The sequence below is a fragment of the Ostrinia furnacalis genome, unplaced genomic scaffold (genome assembly GCF_004193835.3).
Source record: "Ostrinia furnacalis isolate ACB-3 unplaced genomic scaffold, ASM419383v2 OfSCF3022, whole genome shotgun sequence".
NCBI lineage: Eukaryota > Metazoa > Arthropoda > Insecta > Lepidoptera > Crambidae > Ostrinia > Ostrinia furnacalis.
The window spans coordinates 862,688-880,729 of record NW_021133261.1 but is presented as its reverse complement, the minus strand read 5'-3'; the positions used below and the strand labels follow the sequence as shown (position 1 = coordinate 880,729).

Here is an 18,042-nt window from a genome sequence, read left to right as displayed (position 1 = left end):
CTCAGTACGAACTCCCATAATTCTTGCCTGTCAATTTTTTCCTGTTCAAAGCGCCATAATATTAGCTTTTTTGCATACTCTACACTAGTTTACATCTTTTGCCGATAAAATGTTTACAGTTGCTGATACACAATTTATGTTTTCTTCTCAATCTGGACTGTTACTTAGCTTTATTATTAGTTTTTTATTTAAAAGAGATAACTTGGAATTGTCATTCTCACTACTAAACTACTAAAATGTCTCTGGGGTGGTGGCGTAGTGAGGCGGGTCGTTACATTCCCTCTAATATGGTCGAGTGAAGCGATGGCTGGTTCACTCGTCATGTCTGTGAACAGGCGCTGCTTTCGGGGACTGGTCAATCCAAGCTATTCAAATTTATGTATGCGAGTCATTTCTACTAGTATCTTAATATGTAAGTCTAGATATTAGCACGTCACTACCTTGTTTAATATACCACGCAATCTTGTATACCCATTCTTATAAGATACACCATACAAGAATGCATGGTAAATTCAGTGAACTGCTCCTGAATCGAATGTACCTACTACTACTATATTTATTTATATTAACCGGCAGACAGTGGTGACTGAGTTTGTTGCGGCGCTTCTTCTCAGCACTTGCCAAATGTTGGTCTCGAAGCGCTGGTAGGGTAAAAAGATTATGAGACATGTAGAGGCTCCTTAAGAGCAAAATGACGATTTGTAAGAACTATTTATTAGTCCAAACAAATAAAGAAATTTTGACTTTGACTTTTCAGATCAACCTAGAAAGTCGATGTTACAAAGTTTCAAACAGCTGGTGGGCACGGAGCGCCTGAAGTTTACTGCATACAGTCTGTTCGAGTTGAACTATTCGTTGATTGTAGGGACCATCCTACACATTGTGACGTACAGTATCATACTGATACAACTGCTGATGAGTAAGTAATGAGAATACAAAAATGCCTGGTGATAGCTGTAGTAGGCATTTTGGGATATAAATTCTATCATTCGTCCTGAAATTGTATTTTTTGTTTTTTGACTTTGTCTGTATCAATTATAAAGTTAGCGGTGTTTTCTGTTCTGTCGTAAAAATACTTTAAATATCACACACACAGTAAAATTGCTTTGCGTTTAGCGCCAGGCACTAAGTTTTTTATTTCAAATTATGTGAATATTGTGAGGTTAAAGTGGGTTTTCGTGTGTAATTTTAGGTAAAATTCGAGACAGTTGGTGCAAATAAAAACAGTAATAAAATTTAAACAATATACATATTTTATTAGTGAGATTCTACTTCTACTAACGAATCATTAATTTACAACTCATACTTACGAATACATTTTGTACAATTTTAAATTCGATAATTATTATATTAATCTTACTAGTCTACTTAACCCTATGACTATAAATCATAAATCTAACACAATTATTATAAATAGTTGCCTTACAAAATAAGGACAATAATTTGAAATTATTGTTATTTCTTCTTTTCTTGTATTAACAAGGGACAAAACAAAACCCAGTTGGGCTTCTTTGGTTACACATACCAGTAGCTACTTATTAGTGTTTCTACTTTGGTTACATTTAATGACTTGATATTTCAAGTCATCAGTATCTGGGGCGTTCCCTGGTAGTGTCTGGTGGAGGGTGAGGACGCTCATGCGAAGGTGGACGCCATGGCTTCTCATCTTTCTTGTCATACGGTCCTCCAGACATTTCTAACAACAAAAAAGAAAAATTATTTAAGGTTTTTGGTGTTATACGAGGTGTGTTCAAAAAGTAAGGTGACTTTGTATTTTTAAGAAAAAATATTTATTTATTTATTAATATTTATGTTGTCCCCTTCAAAGTAATCCCCCTCAGATACAATACACTTATGCAAACGGTTTTTCCAATCCTCAAAGCACTTCTCATAAGCACTTTTCGGTATAGCCTTTAGCTCTTCCAGCGATGCAGTCTTTATACTCTTTATCTCCTCAATCGTTGCAAATCTCCGTCCTTTCATAGGTCTCTTTAATTTTGGGAACAAGAAAAATTCACATGGGGCCAAATCAGGTGAATATGGTGGCTGAGGCATGATTGTGGTGTTGTTTTTAGCCAAAAAATCTCTCACAAGCAAAGATGAGTGAGCAGGGGCATTATCGTGATGCAAAAGCCATGAATTGTTTTTCCAAAACGTTAGAAAAAAATTCATGGCATGAGCCAAGCGATATGCCGATATCCTCAGCAACTTCTCTGTTAGTGATTCGACGATTTTCCAAAACAATTTTCTTCACTGCTTGCTCGTTTTCATCAGTTGTTAACGTGCTTGGGCGTCCAGAGCTAGGCTCGTCATTGGCATCTTCCCGGCCATCTTGGAAGAGTTTGAAACATTTTTTTTTACTCAGAACAGTTTCACCGTATGCCACTGTCAACATTTCAAGTGTTTCGGAGCACTAAATTTAATTTTTTTTACACAAAATTTGATGCAAATCCTTTGATCCATATTTTTCGATAGCAAAAAATCGCCGAGAACGCAAAACACTTATAAGTTATAAGTATATATATATATACGTAAAGGTTATAAGTAATAACCTTTACGCCTCTCACAACCAAAAAAAAAATGCTATACACTTGAAAATTGGTACAGATGTTCGGGAAGAGTGTACCAACATAACAAAACAAAAAAATCGATAATCGAAAGTACGTTGCCCGCGAAATTTGAAAAGTCACCTTACTTTTTGAACACACCTCGTATTACTCCTAAAAGTGATATTTGCAACACTGTGCACTATCAAATTCATAAAATTAGGAGACTCTTTGAAAAATAAAAATGGCTTTAATCTAATTAGAATAACTTGAGATGTTTCATAGAAAAAAATATTTCAAAACAAGACTAAATGTATAAATATGTCGTATTCACATAACAAACTTTATCGACTGCAAAAATAGTGAGCAACTCATTGACATTTGACGGAAAAAGGCAATGAGAATCATAGACCTAATTGTACATGCACAACAAAACATGCGTAGAACTTTTTTGATATTTAGTTTTTACTGGTATAATACCAAAAACCATCGCAATCGTCTGCCCGAGCACTCAAGATGTGCGCTATAAAAAGGCTACATAAAAGAACTATGAACTCCTATTTTCAAGTCGTTTAAAGTTAAGAAACACAACGTGGTCAAAAAAAGTAAGTTAAATTTTTTTAACAAGAGAGTAAAAAGCTGTATGGTATTTTAAAATTGTCATATTACCTGCAATAATTGACGAATTGTTTCCAGAAAATGATCAGGAATCAGCAGACGTTCCTTTTGAACCAGAAATCCCACGGTGACTGGTGTGGTGTTGAGATGTAGTCCCTTTAAATAATTTCCAATGATAGATGCGTAATTTTTATCTTGATAGTCTGGCCAGATATCTTCGGAAGTGTCTTCATTTTGGGATTTCCTAAATTTCAAGATTCCGATCCATCTTGCGGCCAACTTTTAATATGCGTATTTTACGCCTGTAAATTGCTTAACCCAGTGTAATGTTAAGAAGTAAGTTAAGATGCTATGTCATTTAATTTATCCTTTAATCTATATTCTCTAAGTTACACATATAGTAAAAATTGGTGTCATATTGTTGTTTTTGTTTTTAAAGTTAGTTTACTTTTTTACCAAATACGAAATAATGATTTTTTTATTATTATAACCACAGAAAAAAATTACAATCAACTATTTATTCTATCTGCTGCTTTATATTTATTTAATGTCGTAGCATCTGCCTTATCGGCGACTGTATGTTGTGGACAAAAAATCATACATTTCTCTGACGTATACGAGTACTTGCCAGAGTTTCAGTGGTCGTATTTTTCAGCCACTGCTCAAAAAATATTAATAGGTATAGTTAAAGTTACAAATATTGAAATAAGTTTATTTTTACTTAATAAGTTAAGCTACGGATCTGTTTTTCAATTATCGCTCATGGATTTTCCCTTTACCCAAAAATTTTGACAGCTATCGTAATAATGTGATGCACGTATCAGATCAGTCATTGTCTTCAGGGGTTTTTCTTATTGCAAATCATCTTGATAGCTCTAATCTCTAGTAGAGTGAATGAAACTGTTTGTTTCAGTATCAGTACGTTTGTAAATATAAGTAGAACTCATAATCAGCTTTAGGCAGATCATAACAGGGCATCAAACTGTCTTCACTTCATTTTCTTTGAGCTTACAGCTATTCAGCTTATATCAATTATAAAAAAAATAATACTACTGCTCATATTGGTACCGCAACGTTTTTCAGATAGACAAATAAACCTATTTGTTACAAAACCTAGAGCTAAATAAATATTATTTAGGTATGTACGAGTAACTAATAACTTAGTTTCATATTTTTTTAAGTAAGTACTATTGGAATGAGTTTTTGGGAAGTACTCCAATTGCAGGGCAGTGATTTTTTTTAGATTTTATGGCTTTCATAAGTTTTGTTACCCAACTGTGGTCGGAGGGGGGTATTTTGATTATTAGTTAGTCTTTAAGCTGGTGACGAATGTAGGACTTAAAATTATTACAAATTTTATAAAATAAAAAAACCTCCAAGATTCAATTTGATTTTGTTTAAGTACAATATTGTGATTGAATACACCATACGTCGTCGTTGGTAAAAAATCATACAGTGACCATTATCAACTGGACAGATAGAATTGTTATCAACTGGACTGACTTCTGATGAGTCTATTAGATTTTCAGCTTATCTATCTGATAAAAGAAACCCCGGTGACGACGAGTGGCGACGACTAGGTTTTGTTTTTCAAAATGCAGGCAGGCCGCTACCAACCAGGCAACATGGAAAATTCAAATTCAAATTCAAATTCAAATTCAAATTCAAATTCAAATTCAAATTCAAATTCAAATTCAAATTCAAATTCAAATTCAATAATTTATTTGCTAGAATACATAATTACATGCTCGTTTTACAAAGCAGATCTTATAGCTAATATGATTCCCATGTATTCAGCCTGCAAGCAGACATACAAATATTTTATCAGTCAGATTATTATTTAACATACAATGTCACAAATCAAATTAATTGGGGGAGGCCTATGTTCAGCAGTGGACGTCCTATGGCTGATATGATGATGATGATGATGACGATTTGTTTTTGAATAGAAGGTGGCGATCTCTTACATACCACTTTTAAAAAAATATTATTAACCTACTACTTAACAATAAAGCTTCAAAGTCATACATTTAGGTAACCAATGAATGGATTTTACGATGCGATTTTATATTAGCGCGTTTAACGCTACGCACCTTCGCAGGATCGGTAAACTAGCGCGGTACCCAGTAGGAAAGTGTCATTTTAATTAATTCAATGGTATCAGTGGAAAAAGCTTTAATTGACTTTGTTTCAAGCTGCAACTACAAGTACTTATTAGCCGTATGCTGTATTGTTTACTTTATTTTCTTCAATTTATTTCATTACCTTATGTACAGCAAAGTAATGATGTGACGAATTCGATAATGGTTTTTTGATTGCACCTTTTCGGTATTAAGATTTGTATCAATAGTCCAATCGTGAGCGCACTTAGTAGGTACCTACAGTTTTTTTCAATGAAAATTACATTTCAATGATCTCGTCATCACCGAAAATTGGAATTATTAAGACATTTTTTTATTTAACTGTAATTCTAATAAAGTGAATATAGATGGAAGTTATTGCATACAAATGAACATCTACTTGCCTGCCTTTGCTGATAATAATATGATTACTCGTGCCTGAAAACTTAGTTTTACAGCCGTCCGTCTAGATTACCAACTGTTCTTTGTACTATCATATCTTTATGTATATTTAATCTCAATTTATGTCACTGAAGATTGCTTTTAAGGCGCCGATAAATATGCACTAACAATGTGTATGCGTTTTCAATGTTGTTATCAAGATTGCATTTTTATGTTATTTTATAGGTACGAGTAGCACCTACTGAATTTTCGTAAGTTTACCAGTATAAATAATGTTTATTATGACTATCCCATAGAGGCAATAGCATGTTCATAATTAGTTTTTTTTCATCCTCAACGGAGAAGAACCGATCAGGCCGAGACGAGCTTCACCCGGAATCCTCAACCACAGAGTTTAAAAGTTAGAAAGTAAGTTTGTTTATGGATTAGGGGTAGGTATGTAGGTAACCTCAACCTATTAAATGTTTTGAAATGTCCAGTATCGTGCAGTTAACTATCTAAATCCAAGTGAAACCACTGGCAGGAGCTAGTGTAAAATAGTTAAAAAATGCGTAAATTATTAAAATATTTATTACTAAACCTTAAAATTACTTAAAACTACCAGCATATCATCAAATCAAAACAACTGGCTCGAGATTCCATTTCGTCTGCCGATCCGATTCCCAAACTAATTGGGTGGCGGGAAGAACTGCGCTGGTGGTGTCGTGTTGCTGATCTTTCGGATGGTGGCCGCGGGCATGAAGCAGCCGGGTTGTTGTGGGGGGGCCTGCATGGGGCCCATGCCGAAGCACGGCCCGGCTTGGTTGGGGGGCCTCTGTGGACCTCCCATGCCGGGGTGGGGGCCAAAGCCTGGCTGAGGGTATCCGGGCTGCATGGGAGCGCCGGGTGCGTTGGGGTTGTAGCCTGGGAATCGCTGCATTCTGAAGGAAAAAAGGTCATACAATTAGAATTAGAAAATGGTATTATTTATAAATGTGGAGTTACTTGAAATTGTAGTATGACTAACGAGGGATAGATACAATAGTTACTACGCCCGCGCCACTTTAAAAGTTGGTTCTTATGATCAAAAATCTTTGAAAGAGACACTTACCTTGGAGTTTGATCAGAAAATGGAGTAAATAGGTATTCAAAAAAAGTTTAATATGCACCGTTGACTGAGTCTTGGTGTATTCAGGCACTGAATATATCAGATACAGGTGTCGGCAAGCATTTATACGAACACTTTATCGGATTATAAACTATCAGTTAGATCAGATCGTTTCTATCATCACAGGCTTTCGTTGCGCACAGCAGAATTATTGTAGGCAATAAACTAAAAATAGACATTTTTACAGCATTTATAAATAGATTTCGATATTCGTGATAAGTTATTGCCGAGATAAAGTCCTCATGAGCTATTTTTGCCAGTGACATTATTTTATTGGAGTTTAAATGGAAAACATTTAGGCCATTATTACCTATTAAAACATTTTGAATTTGTACCAGTGGACTCGGATAAGCGTGATTTTTACGTGATGGAAACTTTTATTTTATTAAAAATGTTATAGTAAACTAATTTAGTTTTGAAAATGAATCCTATTTAATGAGGAAGGAATATTTTTTTTTATTCCACACTGCAGAATTATGTAACTGAAGAAGACTTTATGCTATTTTGGACTAAAATGTGTTCTTTGCTTCCTAAGTTGTGCCTAAGTTGTTGTTTCAATGACAGAGGACAGACGACCTCATAAAGGTAGCATCCGCTGGCCAACCGGTCAATTTGAAAATCATTGGGGAGGCTTATGTTTAGTAGTGCACGTCCTGCGGCTGAAATTTATGATTGTTTTTTCAAATATACTCCATACAAGTGTCACAACAAAAGTCTTTATTTAGTTGTAATTATTATAATGATACTTTATTTTATTACATCAATTGTTATTGTAGTGAGTAGATGTGTAAGTTATCATGTAATTTTTATTGTCATTTGAGACCATAAACGCTGCGGTAAATCGTAAATGAATAAATTACAAGTACCACCGAACGATAACCTTGTATCTACTTGTGCACTGAAGACAGGATCTAAACATATCATACTTCTTTGTATTGATTAGTTATCATAGTTGATACAATCTTTAGTCATGCAAAAATCATGTGGTCGATAAAACACTTTAAAGAGATCGGTGGAAAACAAATCGTGTGTTAATAGGAAAAGCAAGGAAGAGGTGTCGGGTATAACATTAATTGTAAGTAAACAAAAAGAAGGTAGCGATGTTTGTATGCTGCCAGTTCAGTAATAAATCTTTACACTGCAAAGTGCAAACTCGCGTACCTACTATGTACACAGTACTGAAGACACTAGTGGTAGTTGGGGGACTAGGTTTTGTGTAGTAGTTTCGTCTGCTTATTATTCGGGATACTTTTGTGATGGTTATGGTGAAGTTATTCCACGCATGTAAGCTAAAGAGGTCTTTACATGTGTAATTTTTTGTCCTAATAAAGCTGTCTAAGAGATTGCGCACTGCGCCTATGATTTTAATATGAGGAGTTGAGTGCATTACCTCTTGTCATTCGAATATGTAGGTAGGTATGTAATATAGGAATATGAATGTAGAAATATTCAAATAAATTAATATTGAGAAATTCGTGTCATGTCATGATTAATAGCTTAAAAGTTCAGCGATTGATTAGGATACAAAAACCTAGTTTTCTTTCAGTATTATCCATTTATCAATCTTATCTTGTTTGTAAATCTAAATAACAACAATGGATGGTATCCAGTCTCCTGGTTAGTGACCCAGATTTAAGATTAGTGCGAAACAAAACCATGAACGAATAAAAGCTTTTAAAGAAAAAGAAATAAATAAATGGCCGTAATTCTGTGGTTTTGGCAGAATAGAAAAGAGACCTTCTTCCGTTATCCGTGGATGTCGTTAACAAGCTATTAAGCAGACTGTGATCCGGGGAACGCGGGTTTGGTCCCCGCCGATGCTCGACTATTGTGGTGAGCTCACTCGAGATACAAGCATATTTAGCTTAGTACGAGGGGCTAACGGGAGTATTAGTAATTTGTGCAATAACAAATTACTAATCTTTAAGAAAAAATAAATATCAAGTATATTAGCTACTCTTACTCCATATTATGTAATGTATCTGTCTGTGGTGAATTTTCCGGAACCTTCGAACGCATATGCCTTATCTGCAATACTACGTATTAGGTTAATGTCGCTTTTTGACGCATAGTGATGTAACATTAATTAGTTTTTTATCTTTGTATTGCCATTATCAAAGGAAGTAGTCTAGATTCAATCAATGTTTTGCGAAATAAACGCAACAAATGGAAAAATACCTAAGTGATAATTAATCTTTTTTTGCCACAACACTACTCGCTCGATGCTGTATTTAATCCTCTACAAAAACACTAACCTAACAATAAAGGTCCAAGGGTAAGTAAAACGGAAAAAATGATTTAAAAAAATTACAATTTCAAGAAGGAAATTTTCTGATGATAACAACGATGCCCTACATTTAGAAGTACCTATTAACAGATGACGTCATTAAATTTCACAATGCATTTTCTTCTACGCATTGTAACAGTTATTATTGAACCTTAGATCCATGTACATATGTCCTATTTGTAATAATTCTGTTTTATGACGACGATTAATAAAAGTTCAGCAACATTACACTTTCATCGTAAAATAAAACATTTTTTTGTGAAAAATATCTTTATTTGTATAAAAAAGATTATTCTAAGTAATTGGTGTAAGTATTCGGGATACATACAAGTGGCTATATGCCTCTTAATTATTTTCTTTAGTTACATGCCCAGATCTATAGTGGCTCAATAGCAATTACAAATAGGCACAAACTTTGGCAGATTCTCAAAAGTATGTTACAAAACTCTTCTCCGACCAAAACTAATTATTTGGACTAATGTCAGCTAGAAAAATATAAGATAGAGTCACAATTGATCATTTGATAAAAAACTAAATTATGAAAATACATGCGATCGTCTATCACCAGCTGGAATTGGCAAAAAAATATTTTTTTTCCAGGCCGATCCAGCAACAGAACACGTCGAATAAGTTAAGTTATTAATTACAAAATTGCTAAAATTTAGATACCTAGAGCCAAAACAGTTCAACTTTTGACTTCTGTGCCATTTAGACTGAAATCTTGGTTTTCTTTCAACGGTTTTTCAGCGTCGTTTTGGTTAAAATTTTTCAAAGGCACCTCTTTCTTGGGGACTTCTTCGGTGTTTTGAGTCATCTTGAGCCGCAGCTTTTTGCTTAACATATAAGCGCCCACTTGTAGTGAACTCATAGCGATTGCTGGTATCAGCCACGCATCTGGCATAGTCGAGACAGTTCTGCTGTACAAGTATGAAAACGACGGGGAAGACAATGTTTGTGTCCCTGACTCCAGCGCGCCAAGAATACCGAAAATTTTCCCTGAAACAAAAAACATGATGATTTTAATCTTTATCGCGGTACATTTATTAAAATCAGTGATTAGATAAGCGTTCTCAATTGTGACTGTTTTGTTTACAACCACTTGTTTTTAAATAATTGTGAAATGGATTGTGATGTCATCAGTCACGTGTTTATAACATAATAATTCGTACTGATATGACTCAGAAATAAAACAACTAGGCGTGTGGTATAAACGTTGGTGAGCTTAAATTCCCAATATCTAGGTACATTAAAGAAATGAAAAATCACTTTGTGCTATTATTTCCTTTATAGTTGGTCTAGAACAAAATTGTATAGCAGGTTTAAATTATCGTTATTTTCTAAAAATGTAATATGATTTTTTTTGCATTGTCCTATAATATAGGACTTACCTATATGATACGTACCTATGTGATCGTCGTGACTTCTCACATCATAAATTCATGTCTATAAAAGATGCGCCAGTTACTATGAAATGTTAATCGCTATTTTCTAATTGATAAGATAATGTAATGCCATATCAACAGTTAGTTTCTAAGCATGTTTCGTATAAAATCAAAGGTTTTAACAATTTTAATTCAGAATAAACAATTGGTGTGATGTGTGTGTGTAATCCAAATATTTAAACTTTTTTTTACCAACTGCCAACATTTCTTCACCTATAATGTTCGTATGGTGACCTATATTTTAATTAATATGAAAGATCACTTTCCTAGAATGAATTAATTCCGATAAGAGTCAATTAATTGTCAGTATCGATTCCAAAAGAAAATTTTATTCAAAATATAAAAAGTCTACAAGGAAAATGTGTTTGATACAGTAGAGCTACTTCTTAACGACTTTTAAAGAGTTTACATTTTCTCTGTCACTACCTTTCTTCATTTCGCTGTGCAGGAAAGGCATGGCAACATTCTAAACCACTAATAACTTTGTTGGAAGAAGCCTGCAGTTACTCTACATACATAGGTACTAGCTTTTACTCACAGCTTCACCCGCGTGAATACTTATCGGTATGTCACAGAAAGTCGTAAGTATATCGTGCATGTCGCTTTTTCAAAACCGGGATAAAATCTCTTTGACAAATTGTAGTAGGTATAAATAAACTTTTTAAAGTCACTCTATTTACTGATGAAAATCGCATGAAAATTCGTTCAGTAGTTATTGGAAGGAGTACTTTGTTTTACCTATATTATTATGTTTTACAATATGTGGTGTTATTATTGGTACATACCTTGTTCTGTTGGCAGGATTTGCTTGTTGATTATAGGCCTGTGCACTACTAGCGATCCCTGGGATATAATTCCCACCAAAGGAACTGTAGAAAACAAAGTAAAGTATTATTATAGTATTTTTGAGAAAAGAGACAAAATCTAAAAAGTAAGTCAAATGTAACAAGACGATACATATTAGGTTAGATTTACTTTAATTAATTGAATTACAGTAATAAAAAAAAACAGAGAAATTCGGTCGGAAAATCAATAGGCGGAAAATAATAAATACTTAGGCGCAGACCACCGACTTTTAGTAGGCCGATAGATCGACAAAACGGTGGTCTGCGCCTAGTCTAAGTATATTGATACTTACTTGCAAATGCGAAGATTATTGATGATGCTATAATAAGCCCAAATTGGGAGATAATAAGAGATATGCAACTTAGGGCTCCAACCACTTCGTCTGACAGCCGGAGCCGCCGCTTTAACACCGTCAAAATCAGGAGAGTACCTAAAAGCAAACCATAAGTAGTTTTTATTAAAGATATTAATTTGTAGCTGACTCTACGTAGCAGCAGCAGACGACGGACCGCACGCAGAAATGCACGCTAAGACGCCTGCTGCTACTGCGTGTAGTCGGATTCAAATCACGGTTTTTGGTAAAATATAAATAATTGGTAAAAACAAATTATTAATTAGTCCTGTTCACCAGGTAAACTTGTGTTACGAGTAGGTATAATGCATTGACTGTTAATAAGACAAAACAATAAACTACTGTAGACGGAATCTAGGATAGTAAATCAAATAATAAATTCAAATGCAAACGATTTTATAATACTTAGGAATATAAATAATGTACTTATTATATTCGTTACATTGTCTGCGTGCTTATAAATCTTATTGATGCATAAATTCACAATTCACATGTCAACAGAGCTGGTTAGATTTAAGCTGCACATGTCTCTTTTGCAGGTATTGTCTTCGTGAGTAAATAAGTAGGTAAATATTTGAAAATACAATGTAGTTTGTTGTTATTGATAGTAGTAGTGTGTTACTTACCGATAAAACAAATGACGTTCTTGTAGGCCAAATAAGAACCATATAGGATATCATCCATATGGAACTTGTACCTAAAGTACATGTAGCCGAGCAACGTGTCCGCTGGAAAAATAATGGATAGTATTATTACTATGTTACAATTTTGATGCTTCAAACTGTATCTAATAGTAATTGGGTGGCTTAAACACGATTTAATTCGAAATGATACATTAATTCCGAGGTTGTAGTTGGCTTCAACATGTTCGCCCTGCGAAATCTTTTATTTTAGTTTAACTTTGTAATATAGTAGGTATTTGAGACTCAAAAGATATGCGAATAAGTCTAAGTCATGACATGATGTGGTATGTTTTTGTTGCCATTCTTCTTCTCAGTCAGTACACTCTTGTCAGAGTGGTCACGATGAATTTGTTGCCATACAAGCTCATAAAATATAACATTTTAAATGGCTGTGTTGACTACCACTTGTTAGCAATCATCTCATTATCATTTTCCTAGTGTAAAGCGGCTTGTTTATGTATCACAGACCAATCTATCATTTAATCGGCATGATTATATCGGTACTTCTAAGTCGGCAACAGCCGGGCTAGCAAACAACACTTAAAACATTTTTTGTGACTTTATTATCGATTTTGGGCGACAAAATAATGAATAAAAATAAAGGTATTCTAAAAATCAATGAAATGTCACGAAAAAATATTTAATCGTATAGTAAGGTTATTATTAAGTTACTAGGGCCAATAGGGATCAACTTTGCATTATTTCAAATTACGTTGCGAATAAAACTTACCAGAAATATACATTCTGTCACACAATGCGACGATCATCATGAATATTATGATGGTTCTCCTATACCCTTCTCTTTTCCGCACCAGACACTTGACTGCGTTGATGGGGAGTCTCCAGTCCAGCACAGAAACCGAATTTTCCTTGTTAACCTTCACATCCTTGACCACCCATATGACGTACACTAGAGACAGGAACTGAAAGTTTTAAATAAGAATTTAAGATAGAAATTTAACCGCCTCTGTGGTCTAGTGGTAAGACCACCTGCTTCAGACGCAGAGGTCCCGGGTTCGATTCCCAGTGGGGGCAGATTTTTCTGTTCGGTTTGGTTGGTGGTAGGGCTTGTTCTAAGTCCGCCTGGCTAGCTACCACCATCTTACCTAAGTCTGTCGCCATAACAACAATGTTAACAGCATTGTTGTGTTCCGGCAGTTAGAGGTAAGATAGCCAGTTCCTCCGTGGTTGAGGATTCCGGGTGAAGCTCGCTTCCACCTTCGGCCTGATCGTCACTTACCATCAGGTGAGATACAGGCCAAGAGCTTCCTCGTAGTGGATAAAAAAAAAAAAAAAAAAATATTAAAAATACATCCACAAAGAATATAAAAATATTATGATTTTTATTTTGTGTAGTAAGAGACTACAAAGAAATTTGAGTAAAAAACAGTCTTCAAGCTCTATCCAATTTGGTTTTGTAAATTGGTTCAATTGAGAATAGAACCTTAACCTCTCGCTCAATTATTGTTCCTTTAGATATTGTAGTTAATTGAATTAGAATTGCAAGATTGATGTACAGAAGTTCAATTTGCTAATTTATGACTTGCTCGGTCTACTAGAACTCGATCATCTAGCTATCTTTTTGACACACTTTCTTAGTATCAGTTTTTCATTATAATAGGTTCCGATTTCTATTTTTTTTTTCAAGTTGTTTCTGCTAAATAAACGAAGACGAAGTGTGGGCAGGAACTCCTTGGGGGAGGATTTGTCTAGCATTGGACGTCATTTGGCTGAAACGAATTGTTATGAGTCTGAATAGGATTAGATTTTTAAACAAATGGAATTCGATAATAAGATTGAGACAGTCGTCTAGTTCAGATGGTAAGATGAGACTGGTGACTGGATGCGAGGGACGCAGGCTATGGGTGGAAAGTGATGAGTGGGGCAAAAGGTGAATGGGATAGTGTGCAATAAAGGGTGCGAGGGCTACCTGTAACAGAACGAACGAGTAATCAGAGCGTGTACCTGCAGTGTTAAAACAAGGGGAAACACACCGTAGAATCCGAGGTGCCGGTAGAGGCGCGGCCCGCTCACCGAGCCCACCACCTGGGCCACTTGCAGTGTGGCACGGTGCACGCCCATGGTGCGTGTCACGTCACGCTTTGTGGAGTGGCACACCTGGAGATATACACAAAATCTTTGTTTTAGTTAGGTTCCTGTCATATTATGGGATCTACGAAGCTGGACCAAGTCACATAAAAACTGATGAGTAATGATTATTTTGGGTATTTCATTTATGAGAGGTGTTGTGAGATAGTTTTAGATTAATGGTCTCTGCACTAAGCGAATGACTTACAGTCGCGCAGTGACGTGATTTTGAAAAGGAGGACCTTCTCAAAACCACGTAAGCATAAGAATGCTGAATAGCAACAGCAATACAACTGACTTAACAAAGTCAGAAGGTTAGAGAAGCTACAGAATTTACAAATGAGATAAATAATTTTTGTAATTATAATAAAGATAATATTTTATTAAGAGAATCCACTCCTTGCGTGCACATATTTAGCTTAGAGGTAATGCTAAGTTATAATGAGAACCTCTTCATTTTGTTGAAGTCGGTAAAAAGAACTCATCATACTCACATCTCCAATATAACTAAACGATGCTGCTGACAGCAGACCAAAATTTCCCCCCATCGATAAAGGCAGCTGCACGGCATACAGCACCACCCAAGTGGGCGCTCCAGGGAACGTCAGTAGCAGGAGGATGGTCAGCGTCATGACGTTCATGCCGACCAAAGACATGATGAGCAACGGCTTCCGACGCCCGCTGCAGTCGCTCCAAGGGCCAACGAACATCAGCACCACCGTGGAGATGAAACACCCCACGAAAGTTCTGCTTACGTTGTAACCCGCCACTATTTCTTGACTTGCTGCCTGTAACGTTATACATTCTGGGTTATGAATCTTTATACATATGCATATTTTATGGTACACATTACATTATGGTAATGGTAAGTACATACATGTTACTAAATAAATTAAATTGAGGTTCAGTGAAGAAAGATAGAGTTTGTTTGAATACATAGAAGTAAAAATCGTTTTATTGAAGATTATTTTCTGGTTGCCCTTACGAAATAGAAAATGATGATACAGTAACACACAATCTTATCATCAATATCCCCCGGCAATGATGACGGTGCGCAAAGCATTTTCTCCGCGACAAAAAACAAAGTAGGTGCATATGAAGTTCCTTCGTAGGTAATAATGTGATGGTGATGTCCTAGATACCGTTAGAGAACGGAACCCGAAAGTTTGAACATTTGTACTCAACAATACACCAGACATTGTATATTTAAGGGGAAAAAGTTTGCTATAAGTAAGAAGCATTAAAACTCTTAAAATTGTCTCAACGGAATACAAATAATACAAAACAAGGTAAGAGTAAAAGTTTTATATTAAACTTTTGTAAACTCAATTTAGAGGATAAAGTTTGTTCACTTGAACCAATTTAATTTTAAAACAATTTAAAAAATGTCTGACAATTCAGTACGTGTATACTGTAAGTATAAGATAAATAGTAAAATATTTGCATGCTGCTTATGCTACAATGTCGTATTATATTAATTAAATAGTTAATTGTCATGTTTGCTCTATCTAATAAAAGCAGTCTTATTTGAATGTAATGATGAGATAACACCCACCTACTCATAAAATAAAACCTAAATCTCTACTTACTTATTTCCGGGTGATAATATTTCATGTATTTTTTTGTAATGAACAAACTTTTATGACTAAAATTCATGTGAAGTGAAAAGCTTCAAACTTAATATTTCCTCTTGTAATGCTCGAATCTGTAAAATTACAGGATGTGCACTGTAATGCTCGGTTCGCCTCCTTCACAGCGCGACTCTCTGACGTTACTTTACTGGCAAAAGCTGCAAGTGAGAGAGCACCTTTATTTACTGGGTACACCGGTGCCACACGTATGCCGCTAACGCTCGTACCAACGTTGGTTAGTTAATTTCGTGAACTGTCACCAACGTAAAGATGTCCGTTAGTGCCAATAATATTTTCTAGATCCACACGTTGAACTAGTGCTGGCATTGAAATTTTTGATGGGGCCGATGTGTAGAGCCGGCCTTACAGATTATATTTGGTCAAGAAAATACGAGCACCGTTGAGTTGGGATCAATGTTGGGGCCAACGTATAGAGCGGGCCTTTCTCATCAAGTTGATCAAGAAAATACAGGGCCAACCAGGGCCACCAACCTCAGCGGCACGGAATTCATCTCCAACCCCTCGGTCGCAGATGCTGTGGTTCTTCCCCAAGTCGACCGTGCACGCCGTCCTCAGGTAGAAGTTCTGTAGCGAGGTCTGACCTAGAGTGATGGCCATCATGGAGCCCAAAAACACAGGCTCTAGAATGATCTGCCATTTTTGATTATCCTCCTCCTTTCGGGGCTCGGTATCCTTTGGGGAGTCTGGGCTGGAATTGTTAATGATATTAAATTAAATTAGTGTTTGCTTTAGTTTGCTTTAGCACAAATTAATCCATGGTAAGTTACGTCCATAGTAAGTAAGTTACGTTGGTTAAGATTTGGTGAGATTAGTGAAAACTCTGAAAGCTACAGAACTTTCTAAATATCCTATTGATTTTTTATCTGAAAATTTTCACAGTTTTACTTGCGATGTTAATAGTTTTAAGTAAATAATAAAATAACGACGAAAAGTAAATAATGGCTTGGAGAGCCTTTAAGGAATTGTAACTATCTATTACAACTACTAAGTATAGTTTAAGAATCGCACTACAATTAAGTGTACTTCAGTGTTTACCTTGAAGTTACACAAACAAGTTATTAATTATGAAAATTCACATGTTTTCCTTCTTAACATGTATGAAATATTTCTTATTTTGTATGAAATACTTATTAAAAAAGCATAGGTGGGTACATTGTTTGAATATTGATTAAACAATTCAGAAATAATTCTACTTACAGTTAAAATAATTCAAACGTACAATTAATTGAAAAAATGAATAAGTAAAAAATACGTACCTCAGTTTTTCCAGCTCATGTAAAACCAAAACCGATCCCTCAGTCATGGTAACAGTTAAAAACAGTGAAACAAAACAAAAGCTACATCACAACACGACCGTTCAACACGTGTGTCTCGCGATGGACTACTTTTACTAATAGCCTGATAAGATATATTTGCGAATTAGATATTTATCTACATCCAACACAGTGATGACTGCCGCTACAGATAAAATGCACTAATGGTGATCTGTGGACGCACATGCTTATACCCTGCACCCGATAACGACACTGGACCGACGATGTTAAAGTTCACTCCACTCCAGGCAATTTTAAATGATTCGGTGACATGATAGTGGGTTTGTTATCAGTGTAGAAAGGACACAAGATAAAAGTGGTGTAAACTGAATCCTTTGCTATTTGTTAGTTAGTTTGTAATGAAAGATAGGTATTTGGTGGAAATAAATACAAAACGCGTTATTTAGGTAGGGTAAAGATAACCTAGACAGTGAAATTAACATACACACCGACATTTTAATATTGATTACATAGTAATTTCAACCAACTCGTTAAAGTGATGGTACCTAATTATAAGACTAACGATTTTTTTACTTGTAAATAAAA

At 35.2% G+C, this 18,042-nt stretch overlaps 2 protein-coding genes across 2 annotated transcripts; both read right to left on the bottom strand.

Annotated features, from left to right (window-relative positions):
• Positions 1–6,238: 6,238 nt before the first annotated feature.
• On the bottom strand, positions 6,239–6,950 carry LOC114357029 (proline-rich proteoglycan 2-like). The gene is made up of 2 exons (XM_028310446.1): positions 6,777–6,950; positions 6,239–6,606 (listed from the first exon to the last, which is right to left on the bottom strand). The coding sequence occupies exon 2, from the start codon at positions 6,603–6,605 to the stop codon at positions 6,354–6,356; it is 252 nt and encodes an 83-aa protein (XP_028166247.1). The 5' UTR covers position 6,606; positions 6,777–6,950; the 3' UTR covers positions 6,239–6,353.
• Positions 6,951–9,392: 2,442 nt separating this feature from the next.
• On the bottom strand, positions 9,393–17,748 carry LOC114357071 (uncharacterized). The gene is made up of 9 exons (XM_028310518.1): positions 17,440–17,748; positions 16,655–16,871; positions 15,026–15,319; positions 14,409–14,561; positions 13,174–13,366; positions 12,387–12,488; positions 11,701–11,838; positions 11,348–11,431; positions 9,393–10,116 (listed from the first exon to the last, which is right to left on the bottom strand). Exons 1-9 carry the CDS (start codon positions 17,484–17,486, stop codon positions 9,806–9,808), a joined length of 1,539 nt encoding a protein of 512 aa, XP_028166319.1. The 5' UTR covers positions 17,487–17,748; the 3' UTR covers positions 9,393–9,805.
• Positions 17,749–18,042: the final 294 nt, after the last annotated feature.